The sequence below is a fragment of the Oncorhynchus clarkii genome, chromosome 4, assembly GCF_045791955.1.
Source record: "Oncorhynchus clarkii lewisi isolate Uvic-CL-2024 chromosome 4, UVic_Ocla_1.0, whole genome shotgun sequence".
Lineage (NCBI taxonomy): Eukaryota > Metazoa > Chordata > Actinopteri > Salmoniformes > Salmonidae > Oncorhynchus > Oncorhynchus clarkii.
This window is the reverse complement of record NC_092150.1, coordinates 39,053,088-39,066,855: the sequence shown is the minus strand read 5'-3', so window position 1 is coordinate 39,066,855 and position 13,768 is coordinate 39,053,088. Positions and strand designations below refer to the sequence as shown.

Genomic DNA, 13,768 nt, shown 5'->3' with positions numbered 1-13,768 from the left:
GCATCTACTTAGTGCATGACACAAGTAATTTTTCCAACAATTGTTTACAGACAGATTATTTCACTTATAATTCACTGTATCACAATTCCTGTGGGTCAGAAGTTTACATACACTAAGTTGACTGTGCCATTAAACAGCTTGGAAAATTCCAGCAAATGATGTCATGGCTTTAGAAGCTTCTGATAGGCTAATTGACATAATTTGAGTCAATTGGAGGTGTACCTGTGGATGTATTTCAACGCCTACCTTCAAACTCAGTGCCTCTTTGCTTGACATCATGGGAAAATCAAAAGAATACAGCCAAGAACTCAGAAAAAAATGCCTGGTTCATCCTTGGGAGCAATTTCCAAATGCCTGAAGGTACCATGTTTATCTGTATAAACAATAATACGCAATTATAAACACCATGGGACCATGCAGCCGTCATACCACTCAGTATGGAGACACGTTCTGTCTGAACGTACTTTGGTGCGAAAAGTGCAAATCAATCCAAGAACAACATCAAAGGACCTTGTGAAGATGCTGGAGGAAACAGGTACAAAAGTATCAATATCCACAGTAAAACGAGTCCTATATCGACATAACCTGAAGGGCTGCTCAGCAAGGAAGAAGCCACTGCTCCAAAACCGCCATAAAAAAGCCAGATCGTACCTTTTGGAGAAGTGTCCTCTGGTCTGATGAAACAAAAATATAACTGTTTGGCCATAATGACCATCGTTATGTTGGGAGGGAAAAGGGGGAGACTTGCAAGCCGAAGAACACCATCCCAACCTTGAAGCACGGGGGTGGCAGCATCATGTTGTGGGGGTGCTTTGCTGCAGGAGGGTCTGGCGCACTGCACAAAATAGATGGCATGACGAGGAAAGAAAATGATGTGGATATATTGAAGCAACATCTCAAGACATCAGTCAGGAAATTGAAGCTTGGTCGAAAATGGGTCTTCCAAATGAACAATGACCCCAAGCATTCTCCCAATGTTGTGGCAAAATGGCTTATGGACAACCAAATCAAGGTATTGGAGTGGCCATCACAAAGCCCTGACCTAGATCCTATAGACAATTTGTGGGCAGAACTGAGAAAGCGTGTGCGAGCAAGGAGGCCTACAAACCTGACTCAGTTACACCAGCTCTGTCAGGAGGGATGGGCCAAAATTCACCTAACGTATTGTGGGAATCTTGTGGAACGCTACCCGAATGATACCATATACTAATTGGGTGTATGTAAGCTTCTGACCCACTGGGAATGTGATTAAATAAATAAAAGCTGAAATTAATAGTTCTCTCTACTATAATAGTTCTCTCTACTACAGTTCGCTCTACTATTATTCTGATTATTTGACATTCTTAAAAAAAAGTGGTGATCCTAACTGACCTAAGACATTTTACTAGGATTGAATGTCAGGAATTGTGAAAAACGGAGTTTAAATGTATTTGGCTTAGCTGTATGTAAACTTCCGACTTCAACTGTATGTGTATATATATTGTCCTATCCTCTTTCACAGTTTCCTATGCTATGTCAATAATATTATGTAACAAGTTTGAGAGAGAGAGAGAGAGAAAAAGTCTACCCAGGCCTACCAAGATCAACACACAGCGATACACATGGGAGACTGCCTCAGTTCAGACATACATTTTTCTTTCTTCTATCTGGTGCACTGTAATGCTAAAACACACAATACCAACATGTATGCAATGTTTTATATTACATTACCCATAGGCACTCAGCATTGTTTCATGTCAAACATGTTACATAATATTATTGACATAGAATACTCACTGGAAACTGTAAAAGGAGATAGGACAATGCATAGAACTAGATCAGGATGAAAGACTGAACTTGGAAAGTTTGTCTCACAGTGAGGCAGAAATTAAGTCGTCAAATAGGACTCCAATAACTCCTAGATCAGGAGCCGTGTCCACAAAGCGTCTCGGAGTCGAGAATAGTGCTGAGAATTAGTGGTTAGAGCGTTGAACTAGTAATCAAAAGGCTGGAAGATCAATTCCCTGAGCTGACAAGGTAAAAAATCTGTCGTTCTGCCCCTGAACAAGGCAGTTAACCCACTGTTCCTAGGCTGTCATTGAAAATAAGAATGTGTTCTTAACTGAATTGCAGAGTTACATTTAAAAATAATAGAGACATTTCACGCCTACTCTTATGGGTCAAAATAAAAGCTCTGCATGAAGCCTCTTTAGTCATAAGAGTCCTACCTAGTCTACATATATTTAGGAGGCTCCATGAGTTACCAGCAGATGTCTTGATAATCGAAAAAGGTAGCAGGTCAGTGATTCATGCAGCATAGACAAACAATTGCTTTGTTGTTGATATTTCTATATAATCAACCCGTAAGTAATCTCGACCTACATGCCACAGTAGCTCTTGCGCTTTTGACAATGATTTATCTAGGCCTAATTCACATTACATGCCTAAATACTAACCACTACGCTAACAAATAGTCACATATTTTTCTTTCGATTATTTAATTGTCATATTCTTTCAAGTTATTCCGTTGGAGCGCAATATCACGTTGTTGAAAATATATGTTAACTTTGATTGTGTTCGGTGAAAATGATAGACCTTTAAAAAAATATATGCAACATTTATCGGCAAGCGACTTCATCCCTACTGTGCCAAAGCGATTTAGTTGTGGAACGGGTAGGGATGAGTGTGTTGATATAACAATAATATCATCAAAATTCAATGATTTCAAACGTTTTCTCATTACAACCGTTTATGTTGTCTGGCGATGCGTCATCGCGATTGGTTATTCCCCATAATTTGCAACAATGTCAATGAGCGTTTTTTTACTATCTTTCCTTTGAGTTGCCTCAAACTGTTGTGATTTCCAGCTGAGATAAACTTTTATGAGTTGATTTTACTTCTGGCTCAGAGTTTGTCTAGATTCCTAGCACCTTTTCTAAGATGCTTTGTGGATATGGGCCCTGGTCCCCACTTCAGCTTCTTTTCTTTTCACTGACGAGATGTTATGCTTGGATTCTATCTGGCTAGATCGCTCCATCCACTTATGGGTCAACGAGGCACCAGCCTTCAACCATCATCACCCCTCTCTCATTATGCAGGCAGGCATGCATGCACTCACACACACACACAAAAACTCCTAGCTCAAAGTAGGTTTTAAGATAATGTTAAAGGTCAAACACAGTTAAAATTAAGTACCTTACTGTGATTGTTTTCAATTAAAATGGTTTAAAAAAAGAAACATAAATAGCTTCTTAGCAAAGGGCAAATTCTCAAAACAATAATTTAGCTCTTACTGTCTGGGAGTGGTCTGAGTGGGGAGGGGTAAAACTGAACATTAGCTATTATTGGCAGAGAGGTTTGGAACTCTCTTTCTTATTGGTCTATTAACTACTTTATCGCATGATATCACCATGGAAGGCCAAAACTCCATCCCAACAAAGGATGATATTTCAGGTGGTCTTTTCAAACAACTCTTACACTAAAAGGGAGTTATCAGCATTTTCACAGTATTATTCTAACCTCATAGTGTGGAAATATATATAAAACATAGAATAATCAAGTTTTTGACATCAGGGGGCCTTTAAAACACTTCCCAGACAAACTGAGTTTTCATAAGATGGTAATCTGCAGTACAGTTTGAGGTACTGCAAAGGAAATAATGTGATGACACTCATTGACATTGTTGCAAATGATAGGGAATAACCAATCGCAATGAGGCCTCGCCAGCTGTGAACTCTATAGCACGCTTCAGACAACCACGGTGAATGTGGCTGTACATCACTTTGCCTACTCCTAATTATTGTCTAATATGTTGGCATGCAGTTGTTTTGTGGTTGTTAAAAGGAATTTTTGACAATATTACCATTATTGTGACACTCCTGTTTGACAACTCTAAATCGCTTTGGCACAGTACATCAAGTCACTTGCTGATAATGTTGCATGCAACGTGTACAACATTTGAAAGGTCTATCATTTCCATCGAACCCAATCAAAGTTAACATAAGCCCTAGATGCCTTCAGTTGCCCAACTAATCTTTTTTAACAATGTGATGTTTCACTCCAAAAGGATAACTTGAAATAACATGCTGTAGGTAATTAAATAATCAAAAGAAAAACTTGTTTATTTATTAGCGTAGTGGTTATTATTTAGGCATATCATGTGAAACCATTGAAATAGGCCTCATGTGAAACCATTGAAATAGGCTTCATGTGAAATCCTTAGCTGCTACATAAATTAATGATAGATACCCATTGATTCTTGAAGAATATAATTTATAAAATGCCTAATGGACTTATTAGTTCAATTGTCGTAGCCATCAGAACCCATAGCATTAGCTTGTTTGACTCCAATGTTTGTGAACCATGTAAATGGAAACAAACATTGTATAGATTAATTCTATATCGTTGACACTGTGTCATTGATGGTTAGTCCTTGCATTCATACCTCGGTCTATGAATTCAAGAGGGATTACATTTCTCCAGACCCATCCCTCAGTTTGTTTTGTTTGTTACCAAAACAGAGGTGGGAAGCGTTTGTTGTTTCAATTAAGGATTGTAACTTTCAAGTCTAAAGTCACGACTATCCTCCTGAGCTCAGACTCTGCTCATTCACTGGTACAATGCAGCTGAAATGGCTGTGCAGTCTGCAGTTTCCTCTGCTCATGCAGATATTAGTGTATTGGGGGAAAGTGTGAATTCAAAATGGCTCTCTTTCTCGCTCTCTGGTAATGTCATTGTAATTACATGACTCATGTCACAGATCATCTCTATTTCTCTCTCTCTTTCTCTCGCTCTCTCTCCACCCCCTTCTCTCCCCACTCTTTCTCGACAACCCCTTCTCTCCCCCCCTCTCTGCCCCCCCCCTCCAGGTCTCGGAGTGTAACTGGCCGCCCCGCCAGGCTCCCAGCCTGCACAACCTGTTTGCGGTGTGTAAGAACATGCACAACTGGCTCAAACAGAACCCCAAGAATGTGTGTGTCATCACCTGCTCGGTAAGACCAGACCCAGAGTTGTTATTCAGATTCACTTTCATCTTCTTCACTCGGTCCTTTTTCCTCTGTTCCTCTTCCCTTGCTTAAACTCCATTCCTTTCTCTCCACCTTCCTACCTTCCATCTCCTACACCCTCCTCCTTCCCTTCTTCTCGTCGCCTCTGTCCTGAGAACCATCATTCAATTCAATACAATTCAAGGCGCCTTATTGGCATCGGGAAACATGTGTTAACATTGCCAAAGCAAGTGAAGTAGACAATATACAAAAGTGAATCTCATTCACGCTCCGTCCTCACTTCTTTCTTGTTTACACACCATTCCTCTCTCTCTCTCTCTCTCTCTCTCTCTCTCTCTCTCTCTCTCTCTCTCTCTCTCTCTCTCTCTGTCTCTCTCTCTCTCTCTCTCTCTCTCTCTCTCTCTCTCTCTCTCTCTCTCTCTCTCTCTCTCTCTCTCTCTCTCTCTCCATCTCTTCCTTCCGTCTCCTCATCCTCCTCCTTCTATTGTTTCCTCCCTCCCGTCCTGGGTTTGTCCTGGGTTTGTTTTGGGTTATCGTGACTGCCTGAGGTCCAAGGGAAACACAGCTTGGAGTGCTCAGGCTGCTGTTTCTGTTTCAGCTTCAGTTCCCACTGAGCTCTTTCACTGGCACTGCAGACCTTTAGCAAAGACAGATGAGCTCTGTATTCGAGAGAGAATAGAACAATTGTGGACTGCAGCAGAATGCAATGACAACAACCTGATTGTCCGTTTTCTGCAGCAAAATAATTATGGGTCGAGAAAGTATACATATTTAGAGGTGCGCTGTACATATTTGATTTAAGTACTACAGTACACTATGACTCTGGAATGGAATGCTTTCCACCGTGCTGTATGTGATTTTATTGTGCTTGGCAAGTTTATCGGTTTCGAGCAGTCACTGAGTATTTATGAGAGTTCTTCAAAATCTCTTCCTAAAACTCGAATGTTGCGTCGAAGCAAGAATGCTGGATGTATTTATAACTCTGGATATGTTCATTAAACAAAAAGAGACAGGAAATATATTTACATACCGTCTGTTTGCTAACACTCACAGTGGCAGCAGATACGTGATAAACTCTGTGTGTGGAGTCCCTGTTTAGTGCTAGTGGAGGAATAAGTAGACGTGGGGCTGAAAACACAGATACCGTCGTCCCAACTCCTTGTCACTCATTGTCAAGAGTGATAGCAAAAACAGATCAGGGACCAGTCTACAGATATTGGCCATGCACAGGAAACATGGAACGGCCCTCCTAGTTTCTAGGAATCATGCATTGAGTTGTGTGAAGTGATCCACTGTAAGCTTGCTGCAACTCTTTTTCATCTATTGCTCTCTCACTCACCCTCTTCAGGATGGGCGTGCTCCCTCGGGTGTGCTGGTCTGTGCCATGTTCTGCTTTTGCCACCTCTTCAGCAACCCAGTGCCCGCCATGCAGCTACTCAGCGCCAAGAGACCCGGCTCAGGCCTCTGGCCCTCGCACCGGAGGTAGGGCAACAGAGAGGGTGTGTGTGTGTGTGTGTGTGTGTGTGTGTGTGTGCCTGTGTGTGAACACACAGTGTGTGCCTGTGTGTGAAAACACACGATTAGTGAAGTAAAATAAAACGAGGCACTGTAAACAGTCTTCTCCTCCCCGACTTTGAGTTTGGTCATGTTTAGATGGATGAACATAAAAACCTCCTTCCTCTTCCCCCTCCATTGCTCTCCTAAATCCTTTACGAGCCTATTTATTTTCCGAGTCGCCGCGACACACACACCCCTCCTTGGTGACCTAACACCCACACAGCATGCCGCTTGAGCACACAGCTGCTTCTCAATAACAAAGACTCCTTCATCCTTCAGTGCAAAAAGAGAGAGGCTGGTGTATAAGGACAGTGGAAACCAAACATCATCTTTGTTGGGGATTTGACGTTGTGTTTTGACGCTGGGAATGCTTTTTATGCAAGAACATCCGCACATAGGAGCGATTTCAAGTATTAAACTTTAAGATGGATAGCTTTGTGATTTTCGAGCACAAAAATGATCTTAATATACATAGACAATGTTTGTTTATAGGCCGTACTCAGTGCTTAGGGGAGGTTCATGTGTGTGACCTTGCATACTCTTTCTCTCGCACTTCTCCAGGTACATAGGCTATGTGTGCAGTATGGTATCAGAGAAGCCCTCCCTGCCCCACTCAAAGCCCCTGGTGGTCAAGGCGGTCACCATGAGTCCAGTACCCTGCTTCAACAAACAACGCATCGGCTGCAGACCTTTCTGTGAGGTCCTCATAGGGGAGACTAAGATCTTCTCTACGGCACAGGACTATGAGAGGATGCGGTAGGCACAGATGCAGACACAGATAAAGACAGACGGACACACAGAGACCTGGGTTGTCACCTGATTTTTGTTAATCCCGGATCCTCATGACTGGATTATCTAGTGCACTGAGTCGGAGACACACACACACACACACACCATCTCTGACTACCTCTCTCTTTTTCTCTGTCTCTCTCTCACTCCCCCCTTTTTCTCAGAGAGCACAGGGTACAGGATGGGAAGGTGGTCTTCCCTCTAGGTGTGAATGTCCAGGGTGATGTGGTCATCTCTGTCTATCATATGAGAAACACCATAGGAGGACGACTGCAGGCCAAGGTACAGTATAAGGCCTAGCACGCTAACAACACTGACACACTGTTTGCCTGAGGCTGATGCCACACAAGCGCTTGTACACCTGCATACACACACACACACTCGCATTCAAACGCACAGATGTGCACATACAAGGACACACACACACATACGCACATGTAAATAGTGCCACATACACACAGAAATGTATACAGTTGGCCTTACTGTTTCGATTTTTGTTATCCTTGATGGCTTTGTTTTTGCATAGTTGTTTTCCTTTGTTTTTGTCACTTTTCTTGTTGGTTATTACCCGCATTGGGTGGGTGGTGGTTTTGGTTGGGTTGAATGGGGATGGTGACTTGGTCGGGGGTTGGGGAGTGGAGTGGAGGGGAGGGGAGGATTTTCGGGGGGGACTGTGGGGTGATCTTGGATGGTTGGTGGCCTGGCGGTTGGGAGCTTGGGCTGGTGGCCAAGAGGTCACTGGTTCGGTTCCCCAATTCGAGTGGGTGGGGGGGATCTGTCCTTGTGCCCTTGGGCGGGGTGCTTGACTCTGGTTGCTCCTGTGGGTCGCTCTGGATGGGAGTGTCTGCTGGATGATTGAATGTAATGTAATGTTGTGCGGCTTCAATGCAGGTAGATTGTATGTTTTAAATATATATACAGTTGAAGTCGGAAGTTACAAACACTTAGGTTAGAGTCTTTCAGACTTGTTTTTCAACCTATCCACATATTTCTTGTTAACAAACTATAGTTTTGGCAAGTCGGTTAGGACATCTACTTTATGCATGACAGAAGTAATTTTTCCAACAACAGATTACATAACCTGAAAGGCCGGTCAGCAAGGAAGAAGCCACTGCTCCAAAATCGCCATAAAAAAGCTAGACTACGGTTTGCAACTGCACATGGGGACAAAGATTGTACTTTTTGGAGAAATTTCCTCTTGGCTGATGAAACAAAAATATAACTGTTTGGCCGTAACGACCATCGTTATGTTTGGAGGAAAAAGAGGGAGGCTTTTGTCTGTCTGTAAATTAGTCTGTAAACAATTGTTGGAAAAATTACTTGTGTCATGCACAAAGTAGATGTCTTAACCGACTTGCCAAAACTATAGTTTGTTAAACAAGAAATGTGTGGAGTGGTTGAAAAACAAGTTTTAATGACTCCAACCTAAGTGTATGTAAACTTCCTATTTCAGACCCCTTGACTTTTTCCACATTTTGTTACGTTACAGCCTTATTCTAAAATGGATGAAATAAATAAAAATCCTCTCTACACACAATAGCAAATTATGACAAATATACTTTAAAAAAAAGTAAAACATAAATACATAATTTACATAAGTATTCAGACTCTTTGCTATGAGACTAAATTCAGCTCAGATGTATCCTGTTTCCATTGATCATCCTTGAAATATTTCTACAACTTTATTGGAGTCCACCTGTGGTAAATTCAATTGATTGGACATCATTTGAAAAGGCACACACCTGTCTATATAAGGTCCCACAGTTGACAGTGCATGTCAGAGCCATAAGGTCGAAGGAATTGTCCATAGAGTTCTGAGACAGGACTGTGTCAAGGCACAGATCTGGGGAAGGGTAATAAAACATTTCTAAGCACATGGCCAAGACAATGTAGGAGTGGCTTCGGGTCAAGTCTCTGAATGTCCTTGAGTGGTCCAGCCAGAACCTGGACTTGAACCCGATCCAACCTCTCTGGAGAGACCTAAAAATAGCTGTGCAGCGACGCTCCCCATCCAACCTGAAGGAGCTTGAGAGGATCTGCAGAGAAGAATGGGAGAAACTCCCCAAATACAGGTGTGCCAAGCTTGTAGTGTCATCCCTGAGAAGACGCAAGGCTGCAAAGGTGCTTAAAACAAAATACAGGGTCTGAATATTTATGTAAATGTGATATTTCAGGTTTTTATTTATAATACAATTGCAAACATTTCTAAAAATCTGTTTTTGTCATTATGGGGTATTGTGTATAGATTAAAGGGGAGGGGGGAACAATTTACTCAATTTCAGAATAAGGCTGTAACGTAACAACATTTGGAAAAAGTCAAGGGGTTTGAATGCTTTCCAAAGGCACTGTATATATATATATATATATATATATATATATATGAACAGACTGACACTCACAGATGATGATATGCTATACTATGGGAGTTTCTGTGAGCTCTGATTTCATGAGACCATATCCTGATACATTGACCTTTACAGTCCGAGATTACACTCCGGAAGATACTGCCACACGCTGACACGTTGACACACAAGGACGGATTACCATCTAATCGGACAGATTGTGTGCCCTGAAGGAACATAAACAAAGCACTAATGCGTTCAGACTCAATTAAGAAGTCTCCACAGTGTCATTGTTTGAGAAGAATTCCACTTCCTGAATCTAACTATGTTATTTGCTGGTTGGTATTTGCAGGTGTCCAACACCCAGATACTCCAGATCCAGTTCCACACAGGCTTCATCGCTCCAGGGACAACCGTGTTAAAGTTTACAAAGTGAGCGACTCTCTCCTCTGTCATCTGTACATGTGAATATTAATATGTGAAATACTTGATATTGTTTCAAATGTCAGCATATTTCATGATATGGACATGGCTCTTGCTTGAAACAGTGAACGAAGAACTAACTAACTCTCTATCTTGACACACACACACACACACACACACACACACACACACACACACACACACACACACACACACACACACACACACACACACACACCTGTCTAGGCCGGAGCTGGATGCGTGTGACTCTCCAGAGAAGTACCCACAACTGTTCCATGTGTTGGTGGACATTGAGGTGGAGGGTACAGACAAGCAGAAGGACCTGACCCCTCCCTGGGAACAGTTCCCTAATAAAGACCTGATCCCCAACGTACTGTTCTCATGTCACCAAGAGCACCAGGACGCCCTCGCCATCGCAGGTAGGGTAGAGGGGTGGACAACACACAGACACACACATATAGTGGCAGTCACAGATACACTGTGTGAGTCCAGATGGAAACATACACACACACACACACACACAGGCAAAGATGTTCACACAGATACAAACACCAGGGTTTTCGTTAGCCTGCAATTGCCGGCTTTTGGCCGATCCAAAAAATGTAAATCCTCCAGAGATGTTAGTTCGGGTTCAAGTCCGGGCTCTGGCTGGGCCAGAGGACATTCAGAGACTCCTGCGTTGTCTTGGCTGTGTGCTTAGGGTCGTTGTCCTGTTGGAAGGTGAACCTTCGCCCCAGTCTGAGGTCCTGAACGCTCTGGAGAAGGTTTTCATCAAGGATCTTTCTGTACTTTGCTTCGTTCATATTTCCCTCGATCCTGACTAGTCTCCCAGTCCTTGACACTGAAAAACATCCCCACAGCATGATGCTGCCACCACCATGCTTTACCGTAGAGATGGTACCAGGTTTCCTCCAGACGTGACGCTTGGCATTCAGGCCAAAAACTTCCATCTTGGTTTCATCAGACCAGAGAATCTTGTTTCTCATGGTCTGAGAGTCCTTTTGGTGCCTTTTGGCAAACTCCAAGCAGGCTGTCATGTGCCTTTTACTGCGGAGTGTCTTCCGTCTGGCCACTTTACTATAATGGCCTGATTGGTGGAGTGCTGCAGAGATGGTTGTCCTTCTGGAAGGTTCTCCCATTTCCACAGATTAACTCTGGAACTCTGTCAGAGTGACCATCGGGTTCTTGGTCACCTCCCTGACCAAGGCCCTTCTCCCCTGATTGCTCATTTTGGGCGGGCGTCCAGCTCTAGGAACAGTCTTGGTGGTTCCATACTTCCATTTAAGAATGATGGATGCCACTGTGTTCTTTTTTTTGTACCCTTCCCCAGATTTGTGCCTTGACACAATCCTTGCTCGTAGATCTACCCACAATTCCTCCAACCTCATTGCTTGGTTTTTGCTCTGACATGCACTGTCAACTGTGGGACTCTATATAGACAGGTGTGTGCCTTTCCAAATCATGTCCAATCAAGCTCAATTTCGAGTCTCATAGCAAAGGGTCTGAAAACTTAGGTAAATAAGGGATTTCTAATGTTACCTTTTTATAAATGTGCAAAATTGTCTCAAAACCTTTTTTCGCATTGTAATTATGGGGTATTGTGTGTAGATTGATGAGGAAAAACAATTTTAATACATTTTAGAATTGAGGCTGTAACGTAGCAAAATGTGGAAAAGGTGAAGGGGTCTGAATACTTTTCAAATGCACTGTATCTTTGCCACACATCTCTCCCCTTCTTGTTTAACATTTTAAATTATACTAAAGACACATTAACTTCACATATTTAAGATGCTTTCCGCTGACAGCCGCAACTCAATAATCAGCTAGGCATATTGCCAAGCGCGCTGCCCAAATTGCGGGTTTCCCAAACGGGCATAGGCCTATGAGCTTGTGGTCTGAAACAATCCACAGCAGTTTTATTTTATCAGAAGCTGATGATCCTCAATTCCTCTGTGGTTAAATCTCTGCTTTCTGGTGAAGTATTTTGAAGTATTTTTTTTTTTTGTATTTCCCTTTACTTCCGTATTGGAACCACTATGCCATTTCTCTCCTGTTGTATTGATTTTCATAATCAACTTTCTTCCGTTGTCCAGAAGCCAAAGGCACAATCCTAGTCATATTAGCAACCCATCCTAGTTGTTGCATCTTTAGGTTCCCCCTCTTTCCAAGTTTCTAACAGAGATTTTCATCTCTGTCACGTACAGTGTGGAACCGCCATAAGGTGCACAGTATAGAATGGTGTTTTCCCAGGTGCATTGTTTAGAATGGTGTTTTCCCAGGTGCACTGTTTAGAATGGTGTTTTCCCAGGTGCACAGTATAGAATGGTGTTTTCCCAGGTGCACTGTTTAGAATGGTGTTTTCCCAGGTGCACTGTTTAGAATGGTGTTTTCCCAGGTGCACTGTTTAGAATGGTGTTTTCCCAGGTGCATTGTTTAGAATGGTGTTTTCCCAGGTGCACTGTTTAGAATGGTGTTTTCCCAGGTGCACTGTTTAGAATGGTGTTTTCCCAGGTGCATTGTTTAGAATGGTGTTTTCCCAGGTGCACTGTTTTAGAATGGTGTTTTCCCAGGTGCACTGTTTAGAATGGTGTTTTCCCAGGTGCACTGTTTAGAATGGTGTTTTCCCAGGTGCATTGTTTAGAATGGTGTTTTCCCAGGTGCACTGTTTAGAATGGTGTTTTCCCAGGTGCACTGTTTAGAATGGTGTTTTCCCAGGTGCATTGTTTAGAATGGTGTTTTCCCAGGTGCACTGTTTTAGAATGGTGTTTTCCCAGGTGCACTGTTTTAGAATGGTGTTTTCCCAGGTGCACTGTTTAGAATGGTGTTTTCCCAGGTGCACTGTTTAGAATGGTGTTTTCCCAGGTGCATTGTTTAGAATGGTGTTTTCCCAGGTGCACTGTTTTAGAATGGTGTGTGTTTTCCCAGGTGCACTGTTTAGAATGGTGTTTTCCCAGGTGCACTGTTTAGAATGGTGTTTTCCCAGGTGCACTGTTTAGAATGGTGTTTTCCCAGGTGCACTGTTTAGAATGGTGTTTTCCCAGGTGCACTGTTTAGAATGGTGTTTTCCCAGGTGCACTGTTTAGAATGGTGTTTTCCCAGGTGCACTGTTTTAGAATGGTGTTTTCCCAGGTGCACTGTTTAGAATGGTGTTTTCCCAGGTGCACTGTTTAGAATGGTGTTTTCCCAGGTGCACTGTTTAGAATGGTGTTTTCCCAGGTGCACTGTTCTATCATTCTGAGCACCGTGGGTGGACACTAATGGGTTTATACACCCAATGCATATGGATCCGGCAATTTTCTCAAATGGGCGGTAAATTTGAATCTTCCCGATCACGTTGTCTAAAGGAAACCCTGACACGCACGCATGTGAACATACAGCATACACATACAACCTGACACAGACGAGCACGGCATTGATACAAGCGCTGACACAGAGGTACACACAGAGGCCTGTAGATACTGTGTGCTCCAAGACACACACACGCAAATGGAAACTATGCACGCTGACACAGATAGCTAAACATAGGCAGACACTCATATGGCCACCGCTAACGGAGAGCTGCTGTTGATGTTCTTTCTCAACCTAACATTGGTTTCATTCTCTCCTTCCAAGATGAGATGGAGGGACTGGACTTGGAGGGTAAGGTCTAGA

At 42.8% G+C, this 13,768-nt stretch overlaps 1 protein-coding gene across 7 annotated transcripts in view; it reads left to right on the top strand.

The window, feature by feature from the left end:
- LOC139406797 (auxilin-like) overlaps nt 1-13,768 on the top strand; it is a 60,661-nt gene that overhangs the window by 36,054 nt on the left and 10,839 nt on the right. For 4 of the 7 annotated variants that reach the window (XM_071149846.1, XM_071149843.1, XM_071149844.1 and 1 more), the window contains 6 exons: nt 4,848-4,970; nt 6,334-6,467; nt 7,104-7,298; nt 7,496-7,613; nt 10,026-10,105; nt 10,343-10,536. In XM_071149846.1, the coding sequence (XP_071005947.1) occupies nt 4,848-4,970; nt 6,334-6,467; nt 7,104-7,298; nt 7,496-7,613; nt 10,026-10,105; nt 10,343-10,536 (844 nt within the window). Of the gene's footprint in view, nt 1-4,847; nt 4,971-6,333; nt 6,468-7,103; nt 7,299-7,495; nt 7,614-10,025; nt 10,106-10,342; nt 10,537-13,729; nt 13,757-13,768 lie in introns of all 7 variants that reach the window. The other 3 variants (XM_071149842.1, XM_071149840.1, XM_071149845.1) reach the window with 1 other exon arrangement.